This window comes from Ammospiza nelsoni, chromosome 6 (genome assembly GCF_027579445.1).
Source record: "Ammospiza nelsoni isolate bAmmNel1 chromosome 6, bAmmNel1.pri, whole genome shotgun sequence".
NCBI classification, from domain to species: Eukaryota; Metazoa; Chordata; class Aves; order Passeriformes; family Passerellidae; genus Ammospiza; species Ammospiza nelsoni.
The window spans coordinates 43,117,390-43,139,778 of NC_080638.1; the positions used below are offsets into that span (position 1 = coordinate 43,117,390).

General features: G+C 43.5%; 1 protein-coding gene across 1 annotated transcript in view; it reads left to right on the forward strand.

Moving 5' to 3' along the window:
* The window catches only part of ADCK1 (aarF domain containing kinase 1), a 71,963-nt gene that overhangs the window by 46,520 nt on the left and 3,054 nt on the right, over positions 1-22,389 (forward strand). Inside the window, exons 5-9 of the mRNA XM_059474251.1 lie at positions 2,764-2,922; positions 6,658-6,816; positions 9,938-10,054; positions 18,842-18,991; positions 19,222-19,419. Coding sequence (XP_059330234.1) covers positions 2,764-2,922; positions 6,658-6,816; positions 9,938-10,054; positions 18,842-18,991; positions 19,222-19,419 — 783 coding nt within the window. The remainder of the gene's footprint in view (positions 1-2,763; positions 2,923-6,657; positions 6,817-9,937; positions 10,055-18,841; positions 18,992-19,221; positions 19,420-22,389) is intronic.

The window sequence follows — 22,389 nt, forward strand, 5'->3', positions numbered from 1 at the left end:
ATTTTTGTTAAGGGTGCTTGTGAGCAGTAAGAGCCTGCAGCCTGTTCCAAGAACTCTCTGCTTGCATGAAATGGGTGCAGCCACCTTCCTTTGGAAAGACCCCACTCCCTGGCAGGCAGTGTGGGAACCAGGCTCGCCTCTTCTCCGCTTCCATGTCACAGCGCTTCTTGCGCGCTTTTGTGTGTCTGGGACACAGCCTGCAGCAGAGGCATTAGCTGCCTCCAGCGAGCTGAGAAAAGACAATTCCATAATGAACGAGGGTCATTTGCTAAGTGGGGGTCCTGGAGCCCAGCCATGATTGTACTTCTGTTTTATCTCAGCCTCACACCTGCTCATGTAATGGCTCGGCTGTGATCTGCTCCCTCCCCCTGTGCACGCTCTGCCCTTCTGCTCCTGGGGTATCCATCAATTCTCTGGTCCTATTGCAGTGCCTTGCCTTGCTGTCTTTGTCTGCAGCCTGTGAACGTGCACAAAATTGCCCTGGAATTGTGGGAGGGCCGCTGAGCTGGCTCTGTCAGACATGACTGCTAACCTGACTTCCATGTCCTAAGTAGCAAGTTTATAAATTACTCTTCAATACAAAATAACTCCTAGACACAGCTTTCTTCAACTATGTTTCTTTAGAAAACTTAGTCACGCGATAATGAGGTATATTTTTCCTGCCAGAGGGAACATGTGCAGTTTTTTTTTCCCCTGTATGCATTCAGTTCTCGTGAAAATGGCTAGATTGACAGTGTAGGCAATTAAGAGGTTTTAAAATCCAGAGCAGATGGAATTTTATCCAATTTATATATGATCTTGCTAAAAATGTACCTTACTGGATTCAAGCCAGTGAACTCCCAATTCTGTGTTTTAACCTTTGGGGGATGTTACCCAGCTTTATGATAGTTAGAGTAGTAACCAATTTGTAAAGGATACATCCCTCTGATACAAGGATGTAGGGTAGTGAGAGAGTTGAAGAAAATCCCAGCTCGACCTCATGTGGCAGGTTCTCTGCGCGCATTTTTTTCTTCCTTATGGGATCTTACAGCCCAGCAGGCTCTTGGCCACCTTAAATCTTTACCCTTAATAGATCCTTTCTTCAGGGAATACATTAACTTCACATAAAGGTAAAAGTCCCTGTGTCTTGAACACGTTTTCTCTTGAGACACAAATGTCAATAGGTTTGAATTATGGACCTGCTGTAATTAAAAAACACATAACTAGTTGTTTTTAAATGCAGTTGTTTTACTTAATTGATTTTGCCGCCAGGACCAAAGAGAATTAATTAAATAAATAAAATGAACCTTTCTAGTGAATTACTGGAGGCCGCTGAGTCTGTGTTGGTACCTAATTACTGCAAATGCTCCAGTTTGTGGCTAGCAATAGTTTTCTGTGGAAGGGGCTGGGAGAGAAGGGGTGGGGTGGTGTGGGACGGGGCTCATTCCTTGGCAGCTGCAGGAGGGAACAGGCTGCTCCTTGTAGTATTTTTCTTCCTTTTCAGCAAAAAGAGTATTCGTTTAAGGCTTTGCATGAAGACTTTGCTTAGAAGGTCTTTATTCATATTTAATTGCTAGGTTGCTGCAGCTCCCATCTTTAATTACCTTTTAAAAAGCAGGTTATAAAAATGCACTGACATTCTTTCTTTTTTGTTACTGCATAAATTACAGGCTTCTCAACTGCTCACTTGAAATCAGTTGAGCCTGCTAGAAGGGTAGGACAGGGTCCCTTTGCTGACTTCTGGAAACCTCAGAGTTTGTTTGCCTTGCCCTACAGAGCAGGACAACAATCCTCAACTAGCATTACATGAACCATGCCTGAAGCCACATATCTGTGTTGGCCCTTGCTGTGAGCTGACTGACTGTGTGGAGGGGCCTGGCTCATCAGCTAGGCTGAAATTGCACTACCATGGTTGTAGTGTTTGCAGAGCCTGTGCTGCCTGGTGCTGCCAAGAGGGTCTCTAGCAGGGTGCTGTGTTATGCAGGGGAGGTGGGCTTCTGCCCTCACCCTTGTCTACCTTGGATTTTGCTTCCTGGACCTGCTCCTGGTAAATCTACTTCATCTGCAACTTTCCTTGTAGTCCAGTCCTGGATTTCTCAGCCAGAGCTTCTAATAATTTCCTCTTCTGCTTGCCAAGTGCTTTGCTGTCCCTGATTGGTGCTTTTTCTGAGCTGAGAGACCTCGTTACTTTTATAGAAGGTGTGGCAAAGTCCATCACATTAAACATGTTTTCAGGCCAACATGTCACAGTTGAAACAGCAATTTTTTGTCCCCCTGCCCTGAATGCAGCCCTTAACCACTGCTCCCCAGTCATGTGCTGGCTTTCACCAAGTAAGCTTGCTGCTGCTGTAATGCACAGGAATACACACTGTCAGGTTTCAGGGCTGATGGTGGGTGGTATTAAATATCTGCCAAAGAAATGCATGCAAAGGAGCAGCTGTTGGCTTCTGCACCCAGGATGCTGACCATAATCACTTCAAGCCATTTTTAGGACCTTCTGAAGAAGTCTCACACACTGCCTGGCCACTGCAAGTCCAAGATGAAATGTGCTGCTGGAACTCTGTCACAGGTTTCCATAAGCAGAGTATCTCCAGGGCATTTGCGTGTCTGGCAGGCTTCACTCAGAGGCCAAGCAATGACAAGGCTAAGAGGGGGGACAGGAGAACTATGAAAAGGCTGAGTCTGCCCAGCTTTGGCACATGAACTGTCTGGCCTGTGGGCAGGGCTTTCCTGAGCATGGCTTCTGTTGCTCCAAGCTGATGCTTCTTTCTCATCTCTCGGCAGATAAAAGAGCTCTTTGTCAGTTTTGAGGACACTCCCTTGGGAGCAGCATCGCTAGCCCAGGTACACAAGGCAGTGCTGCAGGATGGGAGAACGGTGGCAGTGAAAATCCAGCACCCCAAGGTCCAAGCTCAGAGCTCCAAGGATATTTTGCTCATGGAGGTAAAATTACATGTTAATTTCAAACTTACAGAATAATTGCCATTGAAGTGTATGGGGACCACGTTCATCTATGGTGTAAGCAGCTATAACAACACCAACCTGTGGCTTTGAAACCTCCACAGAGATCAGTGCTGTCTTGCAGAAAATTGGTGAGGATTGCAGTGCTGGTGATTGTATGGATGGAGAGACTGAACAACAGGGTAAGAGGGAAGGAGGAGAAGACAGGTAAAGATTAGTGACGTTCTAGTAAGTCCATATAAGACTTAAGAAGTAGAGAGTGAGTCCTGAAGTCTCTTTGCAGCCCGTGTGCTCATTAACTGGTCTCAGGGACCATTAACTGATCTCTTGTGGTCAGGCCTGTGTGGTCAAGGAAAATCATTGTTCATGATTAGCATGTTTTTCAATTAAATTCTAGTGTGGATTCAACAGTAGATGAGGTTGCTATGATTCAGTTTTGTTTCTTGATCAGCTTCGTAATGCTGAACTGATTAATGGTAGAAACAAAAACACTGAAATACAGAGAGGGTCACCTAACAGGGGCAAATATACAAATGAGGGATTCAGCTAGGAAAAATTTTCAATGCCTAGCTCCTGTTCCTCTCTTGAATGGTAGGTACCACTCTTATTTCCCAGTGCAGTGCTGTAGCTTTTCCCAAACTTCTACGTCTAGCTATAGAAAGGAGGAAATGGAAATAAACTGCAGCCCTGTACTGCATTGCAACAGACAAAGATGCCAGCAATACAGTATAAAACACCAAATGGGCAGGGCTGTGGTGGAGAAAATGGGAAGGATTAGGTCTGTAAGTGGTAACACTAAAGCTTTTTGCTCTCCTAATAAACCATATGTGTGTATATATATACACACACATATATGTCTGTATATACAGTAAGTGCACAGTAATTAGCAGACAGGTAGGTCCACGGTACTAAAGAGGGGAAGCTTAAGCTGAGGAGTTCTGATGAGTGTTTGGAGGGTATTGCTGATGCAGTAACACAGTTCTCCATCACAGAAGATCAGAAATCAAAAATTCTGCCAGCAACCTCTCAGAGCAGTGTGTAACTAAAGCTTCTTTAGGCAATTAAAATACCCTGCTTTGAGCAATCCTGGCTAGTCTGCATAGAAGCACAGCTGGTTCCAGCTGGGGCACATAAGTTTGCAACTGAGTATTTAATCTGAACTCACAGTTAAAGAAACTTGAGTTCCAAAGAGATCTCCCAATAAGATAGGATCAGTCTGTTTCAGTGCTGGTTCAAGAACACAGAACTGTTTGAACTGGCTTTGGGTCCAGCTGAAGATTTGAATTTGATTCAGATCTTCTCCAGGACTTGCTGCAGTGGTCTGCCTAATGAATTTGCTTCTGTAAGTCATCATGTGCACAGCACTTCTCAGGGGGCTTATGACATCCTTGTCTCCCTCCCAAAACAAGGTGGCAGACAAAAAGCAGTCAAGGATTAAGGATGAGCAGGTAATGAAAGAATATGGGATCAGGGTAATAAGAGGATTCTGTGTGAATGACCCAAAACCTGTGTTTACCTTGGGACATTTGCCCTTCTAATAGTGGATATCATAGGAATATACCTCCTCACACCATGTTGCTGTGATTGCTGATTATACTGGTAAGAGACATTTTAACAAATTATTTTAGAATGATTCCTGTCTTTTCTGGCTTTAAACTATTCCTTCTGGGAAACTCGGAAATAAACCAATGTATCTTCTTTTGGTAGTTTAGTACTGTCCTTGTACAGACATTCTGGTTTACCATTCACATGTTGTATATACACAGGTATGAAAAGGTAGCTCAGAATGTGACACATGGAGTTTTGTTTTTAAAAGGTCTCTCTTGTGGGGTCTTGGCTTACATGCATCATTGTATCCTTGCGTGGGACTGTTTTTGTGTAGACTGTTAGAAAGCCAGATCACACATGCTAATGTTCTGGTCCTTTAGGAATCAGACAGACATTGCAGCTAGGTAAAGAGGTTGATTTAAATATTGATGGAGATGGTCTCATCTAGAGACTGATGGGAAAGAATCTGAACAAGAAAAGGTAGCTGGAAAATTCCTAAATTCACTTGAGGTTTCATAGCATCGATGCTGACTCTTTAAAAATCAGTACAGCATCTGATAAACCCAGAGAGAGATACCTCACTGCTCTCTATATGTCAATAATTATTTCAAGACAATATGTTGACAGGTGTCAGAAAAGGGGTGGGCAAAATACTTGTTAGGATGTCCCTGCTGATGGTCAAGTTGGCAAATTGATTGAAAAGAGCATTTGAAGAAAGTGAAAAAAAAGCATGAATTTTCTCACATCAAATATCAATGGAATAATCTTGGAGACCCTATGAAGTTTATGTTCATGTTCTTGAAGATCACTGGTTACATTTAATTTGGGTGACATAAATTTGAAAGGATTTATGCCTCTAGATATAACAGTAAAAAATACAATTCAATAGTGTCTGGAACCTGGTGATTACATTTTTAAAGGAACATTGAGTTTGCAACTGACATTTAGATAAGAGAAGTTGAGACGGGGTAGAGAACAAATGTTGTCACACAACTGAACAGGAGCAGTGATGGTTCATAAATTTATTTTTGTCATACATTTCAATGTTAACAGCTTCCTGTGTGTACTTTAAATGTTCCTTCTGCAGTGCAGGAGTTCCCACCCCAGTGGTGGAGATTGAGAAGGGGAAACTATGCAATAACACACACTTAAAAGCCTGTTTCTGTTTCCAGATGAATGTGCAGAACAGATAAAATAAAGACAGCAAAGTGCATTCTATTGTTATGGGGTTTTTTATTTGTTTTTGACTCAGTTAAAAACAGTAAAAACAATTTTTCTTAAGATGTGGTCCATATTGTCGGCTTGTGTAAATTTGCAGCTCTGGTGGAGAAACTGTCCCTTTGTATGAACCGAAAGCATACTTGGCTGCTGTGCAGCTTTGATTATGCCATCCAATTGTGTAATGTTGATTCACTCACCCCTTAAATGTTGCTCCAGTCAAATGTTTCAAGGAACTTTTTGGTTGGGATTTTAAAGGTGCTGTGTCTCTGAATATCTAATCTCTTTAAGAAGTAGAGCATTCCATATATTCCATGTGGTGAATATATGATGCTTGGGAAATACCTCCTCAGCCTTGTGAGAATGGCTTTGCCTGATGCTGAAGAGCAGCTTGCCTCTGAGCTCCACCAGAAGTGTTATTTAAGGATCTGTAGCCTACTGACTGTATCCAAACTCCATTGTTTTCTTTGAACTGCCCAGAGGATTTTCTGTGCTCAGCAGTGGAATAAGTAACATAGAGGTGACAAGTATTACTTTTGGTCCTCCTCGTGTACGTTATCTGAGAGCTGTTCAAATGAAGTCAAAGAATGACTTGCAGAATTATAGGACTCAGAAGATCTCAACAAGGGCAACACCCTTGGTGAGATCTGGCCACGCGGGCTCTTCTCCAGACCTTTGTTCTCTTACTTCTAGGCAGCAGTCAGCTGCCCTCCCTTTGATGTGTGGGCTATCATTTAACTCCTAGATGTGTCTTTCTCTGTGGAAGAGTAGGCCAGAATTTGTGTTACATGACCAAGGCATGACACTGTGTTGTGATACTGCAGGAACCCTAAAATTACTTGCTTTTTTTATTTGTAAGTTACATGGAATGATCCTATCAAAACAGCACTGTGTGTTGCTGTGTGGCTTTGGAGCCAGGATCCAACTGATTGTCTGTTTCCTTGTTCTCAGATTCTCCTCTTGGTTGTGAAGCAGATTTTTCCAGATTTTGAATTCATGTGGCTGGTGGAAGAAGCTAAGAAGAATCTGCCCTTGGAGCTGGATTTCCTCCATGAAGGCAGAAATGCTGAGAAGGTTGCTCATATGCTCAAAAATTTTGACTTCCTGAAGGTGAGGAAACACATATTGCTTTCTATGTATGTGCATTAATAGTCTTCCTCTCTACGTCTTATGCCCCTCATTCACCAAGTGGAGGAAACGTAAGGAGGGAAAATGAAGTTCAGCCCCTCTGTGTTGTTCATCCTAGACTGCTCTGCTAATATGGACCAGAAAATACTCTGAGACATGCTTTCTCCTTGTTTGTCTCCTACTGAATGCACTCTGTTGGGTCAGGAGTGGTGGCTTGGGACCAGCAGTCTCTGGAGCCTGCTGCTCATTTTCCCAAGTTTTCTTTCTGAATTTCTTTTAAATTTTCTTTTTTAACTTGTTCAGAGACTGTGAATTTGCCATTCTTTACTGAGCCATCTGGTGGTACCTTTCCTTGGGCTCTATTTCAAATGGACATAGAACAGAAAAGCTAGACTGAAACTGATGATGTCAAGTAGTATCTCAGGAAAAAGCATATTTACATGAGTCCTTCCTACTGCAAAAAAGCACATTCTCACCCTAGAATTGGACATTTATCCTTTATACACATCTATGGCTAGTGCATTCATGTCACTTCATACAGAAACCAAATTACACTGGTGTGTGGTCTTCCCCACTGATACTTTTAGCCCACCTCCCCCGCCTCATACTTAGGTCACTGATAAATATCTCAAGTACAACCCGACATGTACACATCTCAGTCTTGGAAAGACATAAGGCCACATCTTCAAAGTCGCACTTTGAAATGTTTTGCTGACATACAAGAGACTCAAGCCTCCAGTGTGTGCTTTCTGGAAACACATATAGTGCCATGGTTGCAGTCACTGATGTGCCCATGGCACACACAAAAAGGCAGCAAAAAACACATCCTGTGGACCTTCATGGATACACACTTCTAAAGGAGCTTGTTCCCTCCTGTTCATGCAGAAGTCCCAAGACAGCAGTGACAGAGGTGTGAGATAAGGTGAGTTTTTGTTAGGCTTTACAGGCTGATCTATCAAGTTTTCCTTGCTCCTTCCATGTAAGAGATGTAATTCCATGTTCCCTAATGCCAGCTTTGGAGCAGTCCTTTTGAAGCCCAGTGTCAGCAATGGCCTTCCCATAGACACAGGTAAAAGCCACCACAGGGAAGGCCAGAGTGGTTTTGCTGAGTGGGTGCCTACCAGAAGTGATGCACCTTGGAGAGCGTGTCCATTGCACTGTAAGTAGCATACTGTGAGGTAAATCCCCCTGGAGACAGCCAATCACCTCCTTGCTGGGGTAAGGAGCTATCATGGTATCAATATGTGCAACAATAACAAATGACTTGAGATGGCTAAATAATGGATCCTCTCATCTGACCTGCCAATTCAGAGACATGTTCATCACCTAAAAGCAGCAGAAGAATTGGGTTTCTGTATCATAAATTTTCCTAAACATGCCAGAAAGCTGAGAAGTAGATTTTGTGCTGTGAACCTGTTTGAGCTTTTAAAGCCAGAGATAAATTATTTCCACACACAAGCATTAGAGCCAAACATCTGTGAGTAATTAAAAAAATCACTGAAGAATTTGGCTGTGATTGAGAGAGGCATCTCCGCCAGCATGAATAGCGCTTTACAAGCCCACTGACTTGCCTGTGTAAATCCTGAGGCAAGACTGAGTGTCGTTGGAAGTGAGCTAAGGGATCAGAGAGCTATATGGGATGGGGAACTCTTAGTTTTGGAGTTAGCAGGCTTTCTCACCAATCTAACTGCAAAGAATGGGCATGCAGATAAGCTGGGAAGGCTGTGAGTGTCTGAATCTCCCTTGCTCATAGTGGCATCAAAGTCTAAGCAAGGTTCACATGCAGAGTGAAATTACTCAGCAAAGGAGCCTTTGATCTAAAGTGGCACACACGTGGTAAAGTAGAAGTGGTTTCTCTAGGACAGGAACAGGAGGGAAGCAGCTAGTTTGTAAGGGACTAGGATATTGTCAATAGTTAAAAGCAACAAATGCTGCTTGTTCAGGAGCTATGATGAGCTACAGTGGCCTGGCTGGTCATCCCCTGGTTTTGGTCAGTTGATGGACAACAACTCTTACCTCTTCCTCTCCTGCCCTAAGGTGCTGGTCCTGAGTCCATGGCTGAATCAGGAGGATGAGGAGAAGGGACTGCACAGCTGGCTTACTATTTGTATGATCTAAAATATGTCTGTCATAGTAATGGGGGGCACAGTAATGAGAGTGGCTGGAGCTCCCTTATGTCTTTGCTAAAATGCACATATGTGGCTTCACCCATGTGCAAAAGCAGATTTGGGCAGATTGAGGGTTGGTCAGCACAGTAACATGAGGAACTTCGAAAGGGAATTCAGCAAAATGGCTCTTGACAATAGGGACTTCAGCATGGGAGAAATTTGTCTAGAGAGGGAGGCTGGAAAATGGGGAGCCAGCCTGAGTGACACTTTTGTCACTGCCTCCCTGAATGACACCAGACTTCTTCTCTGGTACCTCACTCAGCTTGATCTCCCACAGCTTGAATGAAAACTGCTTTGACATTTTACACTCATTACTGTGTTGTTTGCAATAAGATAATTAAGGGTCTCACAGGGTTTCTGTGACAAGTCCCTTATTTGTGACACTCGATTTTTCTCCCAGTTCAATTGCAGATGGCCTAAGTATGCAGGGTTTGTCAGCTCAAAGGCATGCGTGTTCCAGGGGGCACTGCGGAGGTACAATTAATGATGAAGGCTTATAATTTTTAAAGCTGCGTAAGTGGACGCTGTGCGTAGCAAACAAGATGCAGTTCCTGTCTAAAGGAGCTGAGTGGATGATTCAGAAACTTGCAATAGGTACTAGTTAAGCAGCCCAGCTAGAGGAACTGCACAGCAGGTAAGAAAGGTATCTCAGACATCACTGGGAATGGGAGGTGGTCAGAATCCTGTAGAGCGTGGTCAGAAATGTTGCATGAGATCAGATCCTACAGTAGTTGAATTGCTGTATTATCCTTCTACACATTGCTGCTGTCCTGTGGAAGAGGCTGATGGATGAATTTACCTCCCTTGTGCTCATCAAAAAAGCCAGTCCTCACCTCAGCTGCTTCCATTTTTACTCCTTTTCTGGGATTTGTGTGATATATTCTTCTTCCTTTCCCAAGCTGTTGCTTGACCTAACCCATCTGTTTCTGTTTCAGGTCCCTAGGATCTACTGGGAGCTCTCCACAAGCCGTGTCCTTCTCATGGAGTTTATGGAAGGGGGACAAGTGAATGACAGGGCTTATATGGAGAGGAATGGCATCAATGTCAATGAGGTAACTTCTCAGCCATCTTTGAATTAGGCGTGCTGAGCAGTGCAGAACTGATTTTGACCTTGATGCAAAATGGAGGCTGACAGGATGGGATGGGAGAGAAGAATAAGTACACAAAGATGTGAAGGGAGCAATCAGTCTGAGAGATCTCTATTCTTGTGCTCTTTGGAAAAGTACATAATCCCTTTTGAGGAACACTTTCCTGTAGGCTGCAGAACTAGGAAGATCTTCAAGGAGATGTAGTGAAAGAGGACCATACTCTTACATTAAAGATACTCATGGTTTGTTCCAAGATGGAAGTTCCTGTTACCCTAAAGGAACAACTTCAGTTTCTGATTATTTTTATCTCATGAAGTTTGTTATTAAGATTTGAAAAGTTCTGTCTGTAGCAAAACGTGGTCAGCTCCATTCATCTGGCCAAGTCAACTGGTCCAAAGTGAGACAGTTGTTTCTTTGAGTGAGTTTATCCTATACTTCTGCTATCGGCAGAGGTGAAATCTAGCCCACACACTCAGATAGAAGAGTGAATATTCCTCAAGTCTTGAGAGTCAGAAGGGCTTATTTTGATGTATTAACAGAAGGGCTCTTGAGCAATATGTACATTTAGATTTTGAGGTGGGCTTCCTCATAGATCTCAGACAGCAGGTCCATTTTGAGACTGAGGTAGTTAGCATAGTGTAGCTCCCTAGGATTTTCTTTGAATTTTCTCAGACTGCTGGAGATAGAACAGTTGTAGAGAAACAGCTAATTTCAGTTTTTCTAACTTGCAGAGGCTTTTGCTTGTGATAGGAGTAATGTAGGGTGAAAATTTTTGCTAATTTTTTATTTATTCATGCCTTTGGGAAGGTTGTTTTGTGATGACTTGGCACAATACATCTATGCAGCAGTGAAATCACATACTTTCCTGAGTCTGAACTAGTCTCTAAATAATAGCTAAGAAGTAATTTTTAAAAAGGTGTCAACAGACTTCTACTACTGCAAAGTATAAGCCTCAGAGTTCCAGCCATCTGTCAGGTAGAGGATGTTACTCAGCTCGGTGGTAGGACTGAATTTTCTTTCTTCCTTTTCTCTCCCCATCTCCTAAAATTAATCATTGCCAACAAAGCAAGGTAGAAAGGGGGGAATACTGAGCCAGACAGAATAATGTGATGGGAAAAGAGATCTGTTATTATGGCCACAGTAAGATGAGGTAGGGGCAGTGCACATCCCAGACTTATCCTGTGGCAAGGTGCAGCAGATGGGGACAAGGTTGCCTAGGTTAATTATTGGCTGCTGCTGTTGTTGCCCTGGGTAAAGGACTGTATGGCATAGTGGGGAGATGGGCAAAAAGGCAGCAGACCCTGAAAGGAGCATGAGGAGGGGGTGGCAACCCTGGTTTCAAAACTGTGATCTGGCTTATAATATGGCAGCAATCTTGGCTTTCAAGAGATGCATTAGCTCCCTATAAATCACCCAAATATATTTGTTTTATCAGTCCCTCTATCATTTTACTCCATTTTGTTTTATGGTGTGGAGGAAGAGGAGTCTTCACTAAGCAGGATTTCTTTTTTGTGACAATGCAGCCTTGAAAAGCAAGCTGAGCCTCTCTCCTCTAAATGGAAAGGATCCCTGAGGTGAAAGCTCCCTTCAAACCAGGTTACTGACATTTACTTAATACCGTCTGTAGCAGGATTATCATTAAAGCTGGCCAAAAGCGCATTAATCTCTCTGGATCCGTCCAAGTGCTGGATTGTAATGGCATTTAATCAGAGAAGGCTTTGATTTCTAAAGACAAGTGCAAACATTGAAATATCTGCCTGTGGAACAGTTACTTATTCATGTACAAGTGTACTTGTACACTGTAGTGTAACTGAGGAGGAGCATGCAACTGGGATATTGACGGTGAAAGGGAAATCTGGAGAAGGGAGTTACCAAGAATGAGACGGCAGGAATTTTAATGGAAGACTAGAACATGGCAGGGCTAAGAAGGGGGCATCTGGAAACTGGACTCTTCCTATTTTAAAACACAACATTTGCAGTCTTGGTTGGGAAGGTATATTTGGAAGAAGTGGGTAGAGCAGGGAAGAGAGAAAAATTAGACTGGGGGCTCTCAAGGGGTTTGTAGCATACTATATACAGGAGGAAAGGAAGGGCAGCAAGGCTACTTAGAGCATGGATTTTTAAAGAAGATCCCAAATGGCACAAACATTCCTTTTGTATCCATTCTGATTATACCAGATTCATTTGTATTTGCATACGAATCTTAACATTATCTTTGGTCTGCCACATGTGTTCTCCATCCTTCTTCGTGAGTTCTCTGCCTGTCACTGCAGAGGCTGCTGTATCAGTGGGCTCTAGGACCTGCGGAAGTTCTAGATGTGCTCATGGCATGTGCTGTATAGCCTCAAACCAACCAGCCAGCTCAGGTAGCCAAGTGAAGAGTCCCCATGATCAGCCTGATTTGGATTTGAGTCAGGGAAAGGAAACAATGCCATATACTTCAGCTTGCTAAGAGCCTGGTCACGCGCCATGGTTGATTCAGAAGTCAGAAAAGTGTTTTGTCCAGCTGAGAATTGAAAGCAAACAGCTAAGGTACTTAAGATGAGCTACTGTGTGCAATTATTGCCATCTGTTACTCCATCCTACTGTGTTGTTTTCCTTCTTTCTGTTACTAAATGGATTCTGCACTGAAACACTATCTCTTAGCTCGATAAAGAGCCCGGTACCTTCCTGTAGCTGACGGCTTTGCAACTTGAAATAGACTTTCAGTGCGGGATTTACCCTTCTGCCAAGAGTCAGGAGCTGTAGCTGTGTAGCTGCTAAAGTTTAAGTGGGATTTCCCAGGGTGGGATCCTTTTGTCAGCAGTGGAAACCTCTCATGTCTGAAGTATTTGTGCTTATAACACTCAAGTGTTAGATGAAGCAGAGCATAGAGAAGAACACTGTTTCTAGGGAAAATGGCTATTCTTGCTCTTTGCACTCACTGAGTTAGTCTGACGAGAGGTTTCTTTGCAGATTCTCTTACATTTCATCTTGTCTGAAGCTTAGTGAAATTCACAAGGCACTGATAAGCAGGAGTAGTGACCTCTGCTATTTTCAGCTTTTGAACTGTGCACAGACACCAGGTAAAAGAGTTAAATTACACACAGACCTGTTTCTTACTGAAAGTTGGTATTGAGCATCGATGTCAATCAATTGCTTAAGTCTCAACAAGATGCTTTACATTAAATCCAAGGAAATACAACTGCATTTAAAACCAAGGGAAATGATCCCCATGGTCATTTTGGGTCTGGCAGAGATGCAAGAAAAAATAAAAAAAACAATGACTAGTCTTCTCTAGCTGTGCCCTTTTGAGAATCCGTGCAAACTTTGCAAGTTAGTCCCTCAGTTCCCTGGGTGAATGAATCAGAGTATTTCTCCCCACCTACATGCCATGGAAGACGGAGCATTGAGCATGAAAATAATTTCCTGAGTCCTCAACAGAGAATACGGGGCATGCTGGGAGTGCACTCCAGGAGTCCTAAAAACTATTCCTGTATCTTCAGGATATCAAGTGTGTTCAGACATCATCTTGCTGTGATGCTAGATCACTGCATAGTAATAGAACTGCCTAACAGAGCACTTTTGATCTTCACAAGTGGATCACAGGGTATGAAATCAGATCTCTTGTGTGACCATCCTAATCTACTATGGATCAGAGCCATTTCAGAGCAGAGGCAGAGAAGGCTTCAAATTGTGGCTATTCTCCATCCACACCCTTTGCTAATTTGACACCAGTTTAATTGGCCAGAATTGCCGTAGCAGGATTAAGCAAAACCTTAGACAATGGCTGTAATAACAACAATGAAAGCAAGCAAAAACCCAATACAGTCTTCAATCCAATTAACCTTCGATTAAGGTTCCAAAATCAATGCTATTATTTTGGCCGGAGGAGGTAATATTGAGCCCTGAGAAATGAGCTGCACAACGACCTTTACTTTTAATGAGATCAATAGAAGTTAGTGTCACCATCTCTTAAAATAATTGGCAAATATTACAGCCAAATTAAAGCCAGAGACTAGTATCTGCTCCTGATCTAAAGAGACAGTCACAGATGGAGGTAGGATGGGAAGGGATGATGCCCTATCAGGCAGTTTCATCTAGGACTTATCAGGGGCAGGCAGGGAGATCATCAATATAGGACCATGACACAGTATTTTTTTCTTTGCCTTTCTTCTTCGTGTCAGTTAGAGGCATAGAGCCAGAACCACTCCAGCTTGCTCACAAGTTCAGGAAAGAAAGCATCAGTGACTTTCCCCAGATAACCCAAGCTGGTTTGTTACATTGCATTATAGCATTCTACCCATGAGCATGATATATGTGGTTTTTACTGTAGGAATGCTCATAAACTCAAATTTGCATGCATTCTTTCTTTCCTGAGAGGTTTCTTGGTAATTTTTGTATATTGGTATTTTTAAAGACACTCACTTGTGACGGACTTTCTAGAGTTTTGTTACTGTCACGTTGCTCTGTCAGTGGGTGTGCTGATTTGTTGAGGGGGGAGTTGCATAGAGGGGCAAGGCTGACAGGTTGTCTAGGCTTTCAAAACTGATGGCAGCAACATATTGTGGCTGCATATATCACTGCTGGTACCTGCACTACAGCTTGGGATCCTCTGGGTTAGGTGACAGAAATGCAGTAGGTGTACTTGTTAAAATATTTAGTACACTGGATATGACTCCATTACCAAGAAAAAGTGGGGATTAGTAGGGAAATTGCAAAGCAGGTAAGAAACTCATAGAAGCAATGAGATTTGCTCTTCAAACAAATCTCATTAAACAGATTGGCAATGACTTGAACACAAACAAAACTGTATCAAGGAGATTGTTGATGACACCAAGCTGGGAGGTCTGACATTGTAGAGGAGGACCAGAGTAGCAATAGCACTTGTTGACCCTGAGGACTGAAGTGGTAGAAAGGAATAAAAGGAACAATGTCAAGTGGAAAGTCAGATTAAGTAGGTAAAAAGCACTTGGGTGATGTGTTTAGGTTGCTCTGAAGTCCAGCTCATATACATGTATCTGTCACTCCATTGCTTGATTGTTGTCAGCAATCTGTTTATTCCTCAGCTCTGTTTTTTTTCAAAATGAAAACATTGGGCTGAAAATGTGTGGTTTGCCTGACACAATGTCATGGTCATGTCATATAATTTGGCAATGGCAGGTTGGTATTTACATTGACTGGTAAAGGCCACAGGCTCACTTGGTGACTGTAGTCATCGTGTTCTGCTGCAGCACAGACAGGCAAATTTAGCTTCTTTTAGGCAATAACACTCCTTCTGGCAATAGGCAGAGACATGCCTCTGGCCAGACCCAGAACCTGATGTCATCCTGATATATCAAGCTAAGCTCTGCTTGCTGATCAGCATAGTTTTTGTTCTTATGTGTTATGCCTAAATTATGCCATTCATGACACCCGCTTTTACCTGGTTGTATTTCTTGTAGCACATGCAGAGCTACAGTTGCTTCTGCTTCCTTGCTATTCAAACCTCCTAACTGGTAGACTGTTCCTCCTCTGCCATCCCTTAGCCAGCTTTGGAATCTTCAGCTCTTTTAATCTTTATCCCAAGTAAATGCCTCCTGCATCCTGCTCATTTATTTGCTTTTTCTGAACTCCCTCTGTGTAGTCTGCATCTCTTGAGTTAATGAGGTGTCTGGAAGTGAATGCAGAATTCCAAGACTGATTATTATTTTTTTACAGTGTGCAGCAGAACAATGCTGGGGGACACTGGTGGGGACACTGGTAATGATAAAGACCTTTTTTTGTTGGATGATACACAGGGAAAGGACTGATGACCTCTCTGTGTCATAACAAAAAGCCTGTGTTTTAACTGTGGTCTTTGCTTCTGTAAATCATTGCAACCTTTTTTCTAATTTGTTATGCACCTTCACCCTGAGGTCTTACATAGCCTAAATGTGTGCTGAATTCCTCCCTTCTCCTGAGCAGAAGTTTTCATAAGTCTGTTTTCTCATTTCACCTAGCCATATTCTTCCAAAGTGAATTCTGTAGCTATTATTTATCCAGTGGCCTTCTCAATAAGGGTGGAATAAGGGCCTGAAGTGACAAGACACAGTACCGAGGAATTAATGTATATAAAAGTTTCATGTTTTTTTCCGTAACTTTTTCTCAAGAAATGTGAACTCCCTTTGTCTGAATTATGGTATGTTGCTATTCACATACTACAGTTTAAGACCTATAGTGTAAACCTTCCTATTTTGTTTAGAATTTGACAGTATTGTTGCTTTCTGTCTTAATTTATTTTGTATCCTATTTTAGAGGTATGGCAACAGACAAAATTATGTGAAAATACTTTAGTGTGCACCACAGCTCCATGGTAATTTTTTTCTGAAAGTGAAGACTGCAGAAATATGATTGCATCATAAATCTCTGTAACATATCTTCTGTCTGCTAATGAAATAGTACCGAATACATTCATATGTCTTAAAGAAGTCAGAGTTTAGTTGAAGATACTGGCGATAGTAAAGGTTGTATGTTCGGGAATAGGTAACTAAAGAACAGTAGGGAAGAGCGAGAGGATGGGGATCTTGCAGTGAACATTGTCTTCTTCCCATGATCCAGCCTGTGAGTCTGAGCAGAGATATGACCCTTCTGTTTCATGGGAGGATGGGAAGATGGATCTCAAGCTGCTTTTGTGTTGCACTATGGGCTGCAAGAGACTGTGACCAAAGGTCTATTTAGTCACTTTTCTGCTGATGGTGACTCAGGATGGGGGGACCATCTCTGCATATGGAACTTGCAGCCGTATCATAAGATGCTGTTAATGAGGGTGGCATGGATAACCTGGTGAGAGGTGTTTGTAGGATCCTAGGATATTTGGATTTGGAAGGGAACCTCAGGAAGGTTTCTATCAAATCTTCTAAGGCAGGGTCAGTTATAAGGTCAGACCAGCTTACTCAGGGTGTTAACTAGTCAGGTCTGTAAAACTTCTAAGGATAGAGATTTCACAACCTCTTCAGCTACGACCAATCAATAGGTTTGCAGAATTGCCAGTCCTTGTCTGGACTTGTGTTCAGTGGGTATGAGGCATCATGTTGGGCCCCAGATTGTCCCCAAGTCCTCATCTTCTAAAATCCTGTGTTTTTCCATGCCCTTGGAAGACAAACAGCTGAGACAGTGAGGGCTGAGTGTGGTTAGCCCAGTGTGTGCACCAGTGTCAGGGTTGATGCTGTCATCGGTCATAATGTCTGAGTCCATTCCTTCTGGTGTATGGGTCCCTGGGAGGCTTTGTGAATGAGTTATGTGATGGGCTTAAAGCAGACTACTTGGCATGTCCTTGGGCTGTCAGCAAGGGCTACTCAGCTCTTATATGAGATCACAGCACCTGGTACATTGGTCCTATCTAATTTTAGAGCTTGCCGATCAAGGAGACTTGTAAGGGTCACTTCATGGCTCTGGTGATCTCTGCTGGTGATTCAGAAGGGAAACATCACTCCCCTCAGTCAGTACTTAAAATAACACCTGCATGCATTGGGGAAGCTGCAGTACAGGAGATCACAGGGCTGTGCTGTTCGTCAGTGTGGGTGATTCATCGTGGGGCGGGCCAGCATTCACGTGGTTCAGCAGTGGTTCCAGGTCCCACCTGACGGACAGAGGGTGGTTTCACCTGGTCCTACCACTGTCCCTGTTAGTGTGCTGCAGGAAGGGTTCTTGTTCTTTTTCCTTATTTCTAGTTACTTGGCCACTATTCATTGTGAATGCTCCTCTCAGAGGTCGCCATGTTTCAGAGTAAAGCAAGCCCTTTGTTGTCTGTCTGGTTTTCTGCAGGATGAATTGTCATTACTATCCCTGTTACCTCTTCTACCACCTCTGCTTATGGGGACAGCTGCCAGTTTGCTGCTTACAGAGTGTGTCTGGAGATATGCTTGGAATAATTTATAACAACTGTCTTTTAATTGCTTGTTCAGCACTCTGCTGTGGAGCACTGTGCCTCTTGGGGTGGTAGGGAGAGCTGGTGGAAGGATGGCAGGGCAAGGCTGCTGTGTTAGTGCATGGCAAGGGACTGATCTCATGCCCTGGGGATGTTTGCTTTCTCCTAGGAGGTTTTTAACTTTAATAACATCTCTTCGTGATAAGGAACAATATATGGAGGGACACAGCACTGATAGGATGTTTTAAACAGCTTTTCTCTGCTTCTTCATCTTCACAGACATTGCAAATCAGATTAGCATGGGTCTGAGGAACGGAAGAGGCAAAATGGGGGACAGTGTGATGGAGAGAATGGAGGGAGGGGAGAGGGAGTCCATGTTCATTCTGGTGGGCAGACTGACTGAGTCTTCCCTCACCCCTTCTTCACCGTGTCCTGCTGCCATCCATGAGTGGAAGCACCTGAGTCTTCCTCCAAGCAGTCTTACTCACCCAGCAGCAATTTCCCTGCCTTCCCTGTAAATGCATGTCTGCCACTCTCTGCTGTCCCACTTTCCTCCTCATTACCAGAAACCCCATTCCTACCCACAGGTACTATCTCTTTTTTTTTGTGCTCGACAAGTGGCTTTAAATAACCTGTGATCCCACAAACACCGTCATGGTGCTTCCTGCATGGATCCTTCCCTGAATGCCCTGGACCACCCTGCTACCTTTTGATGCCTGCAGCCACCCTGTGCCTCCATCAGTGTGAGGAGTTGCAGGAGCTTGTGTAGGGATATGAGCATGTACAGACCCTTGCTTCCTGGGTTGTCACACAGGCTGCCTCCCCTCCCTGGCAGGCACCCTACTGTGGGTGGCAGCGTGTGACCATCTCTTGTCTCCTCACAGATCTCTCGCAACTTGGGGAAGCTCTACAGTGAAATGATCTTTGTGAATGGCTTTGTGCACTGTGACCCACACCCAGGCAATGTGCTAGTGAAGAAGTGCCCAGCCTCTGGCAAAGCTCACATTATCCTCCTGGATCATGGGCTCTACCAGGTATGTAGGTATGAAGGCCTTCCGGGGCCTTGTGAAGCTGCCTTTGGGCATCAGGCTGCAGCCTTGCCCCTCTAAGCACATATGAATAAGTTTTTCCTAATACTTCCATAATGCTCTAATGGTATTTTATGACTCTGAATTGGAGAATAGGGCAGAGGTAAGGGATGGAAGACTTTTCCCCCTGCTTCCTGTCCTCTGTGGGCTTCTGGGAACCGTGTCTCTATTGCCAGGTGCTGAGCGAGTCATTCCGCATGGACTACTGCCGCCTTTGGCAGGCCCTCATCAAGGCCGATATGAAGAGGGTGCAGAAGTACAGCCGGCGGCTTGGAGCAGGGGATTTGTATCCTCTCTTTGCCTGCATGCTGACTGCCAGATCTTGGGAATCTGTCAACAGGGGCATTGACCAGTCACCAGTCTCTGCCAGTGAGGTAGGTCTTGTGTGTCCTTCCCTAACGTGTGCCCTTGCTTCTCCTCAGTACTTTTCTATGGTGAAATCACTTGCACCATTGATAGTACAGCAGTCCTGGGCAATCCCTGGCAGCTCTGTAGCAATTTCTGCAGTGATAGCTGATCTAGAAAAGAGCTAGAACTCCGTCTGAAATATGCAATATGTTTTATAGTGGCTGAATTTAATTTCCCAGATTCAGTTGTCATGGGCTGCTTAAATTTTGTATAATATTTTAATACCCAAATATTCACTATTTCTGGCTGGGGAAATATTAGTGGATTGTCCTTTTCTTAAAAAAAATGTTGAATGCAGCTGTGCAGGAAACCATCAAGGAGGCTAGGATAAGGTACAGGAGATATAAAGGTTTAGTGGGAAGACATGAGAAGGATAATGCATTGTCACTATTCATGTAAATGACTATCAGCACTGATATAAACTTCTAAAAAACCCTGGAAATTACCTCCCAATCAAAAACCCTATTAACTTGGAGTCAAGGTTGCTTAACTGCAGATCCTGTCAACTCAATCACTACAAATCTGGGAAGTTGCCACTTACATTTTCCACCCTTTCGTATCCACACATGCTGGCATCCTTCTCATGCCTCCTTGCACACCTGATACACACAGTACCCCACCTTAAGAATAGTAGCAGCCCTGCCTATGTGCTCTTTCTAGAGAAGACCATGAAGTAATGTGATTCAGCCAATGGACAAGTGTCTGTAAGTAGAAGTGTGTTGTATCCTATAGTTTGCTTTTATCTGCACACATCTGTAGTAGAGTGGATGAAATTCATTTAAGTAGTGTTATAATACTGTCCTATGAAATTCTCCTCCAAAAGTTCCTTCATTTTGATGGATGTGGCAGAATTTGCTGTACTGGCTTGCCATTATCCATAGCAATGAGTTGGTCAGATATCTTGGGTAATGGACCCCCTTCCTCCCAATTACCTGAGTTAATTTTCTGCTCGTCAGAAATCATATAATGACTAGCTAACAGATCTGTGCTCGATCTGGTGAGTTCTGGAGCTGGTAGCTCCAGAAGAAAATTCAGAGGTGCCCAAGCAAATTGGCACAGCATTGACTCCAATACTACAAGGCCAGTGTTGAATCTGAGTTAGTGAGCAATGTTTATTCCCAACTTCCTTGTGAAGGTTACACCAGAGGTGTAGCTGCAGCTACATGGTACCCTGTGTGTGCTAATGAACTTTGTCATTGAGTTGAATTGCGTGTATGGAACCAGCTCTGTTGTCTTTGCCTACATGACACAATTAATGCTGAAACTAGATAATCCTGCAGCAGATAATGGGGAGCTGAGCAGATTTGCTGTGGCATTAGGAAATGAGCTGCTGCTTGCCCTTACTTTAGAGGTGAATTTGAAAGATTTTATCAGCAGCAAGAACTGAGCGCTGTGTAGGCAGGTACCATCAGTGCAGAGCTCCAGAGAGTGTGCCTGAGGATGTATCAACATGACAATAGCCTGTGAGACAAGGAAACAACTTTCCTGAAACAAAATCTTATCTGTAGTGCTGTACTCAGTCTGGGACACTGCATCTCAAGAAAGGTTTGATGAAACTGGGGATTCCAGTAGGAATCTACAAGGACTAGTGGCCAAGCAGATGCAACCCATGAGGTAGGTCTGAGCAAGTTAGGTCAGAAAAAAATCTGGAAAAGGCAGGTCAGGAAGAACTGTAGAAGTGATTTTCTTGCAGCACTTAGAGTGCTGCAAGCAGGACAAGCAGTCATGGGTTAAAATTCAGCTAAACATGAGAAAAGCCAGATCTAGTGACAAAGCAGTGAAATGCCAGTGTAGATGGTCTGGGGAGGTTTTGATTCATGTTACTGGAGAATTTAGGTGCAGGCTGGGCAAATGTAAGAGAATTGCCATAGGTATGGTTTTTCCTGCCTTAAGCCAGGGCCAGACAGCTGATTGCTCAGGGTGGCTGCTAGCCTCATCTCATCTGATTTAATGATGTCTTTTGCTGCATCCTGCAGCAGGCTCAGCAGCTGCAGCCAAGGGGCTTTTCTCAGGTCCTGTGGCTTAGCTTATTTCTTCCTCTGCACACAAGCTTTGCCCTTGACAGAAAGTGACAGTTCTGATGACTGATCATGTGGTTGTTTTGTGATGTGGACAAGCAGCTGGAGCTAAAAATAAAAGGAAAAGAAATAGAAAAGAAAACCTATGTCTGGAAAATAACGTAAGCTCTGCAATGATGCTGGCTGGGGAAAGGCATAAGAGATAATCAGGGAGGAATTTTCTGCCAACAAATAATGGAACAAAACAACATTTAGGAGAGCTGAGCATCTTCTTGTTGAAGCCTTGTGTATCTGGTTAGTGATGGAGGCAGGAGGACACAAAGATTGGTTTGTCAGCAGCAACCATGGTGGTGTGTGAGCTGTGTACATCACTGACCACCATGACCTGCACACCCAGTTTTGTGCAGGTCTGTTACTTTATAATAAGTTTGAAGTTCACAAAGAGCGTGAGATCCCACATCATGCAATAGAAGCCATCCCTCATTCCAGAGAAGAGAAGGCATTAGAGCTGTCATTTCCCACAAAGGAGCCTCCTTCCTGTATGAAGTTATTTACTGTCCTCCTGGATTTTGTAGATTTCAGATGTCCCAGAGATTTGTTTTTGGATTTCATGTCATGATTCATGTCGTGGCCTCTGTAGGAAGAGGTGGGGACAAGGTATGCATATAGGATCAGCTCCCAGCTACACTACATTTGCTGGGATGGTGAGGGAGTTCTCAGATCTAAAAACATGAAGAAGAGGCATGGCTGACTGTCTTGCATGCTGTGGTGGCTTGTATTTGGAGAGGAGCTCATCTTAAATGGCTCAGGCTGTAGTCCCTAAGTTATCATTGAGTTCTTTCAGTAGGCAATGTGTTTGTTTGAATCTGGAGAACGAGAGAAAATGAAGGATTGCCTTGAACTTACACTCTTTCCTTA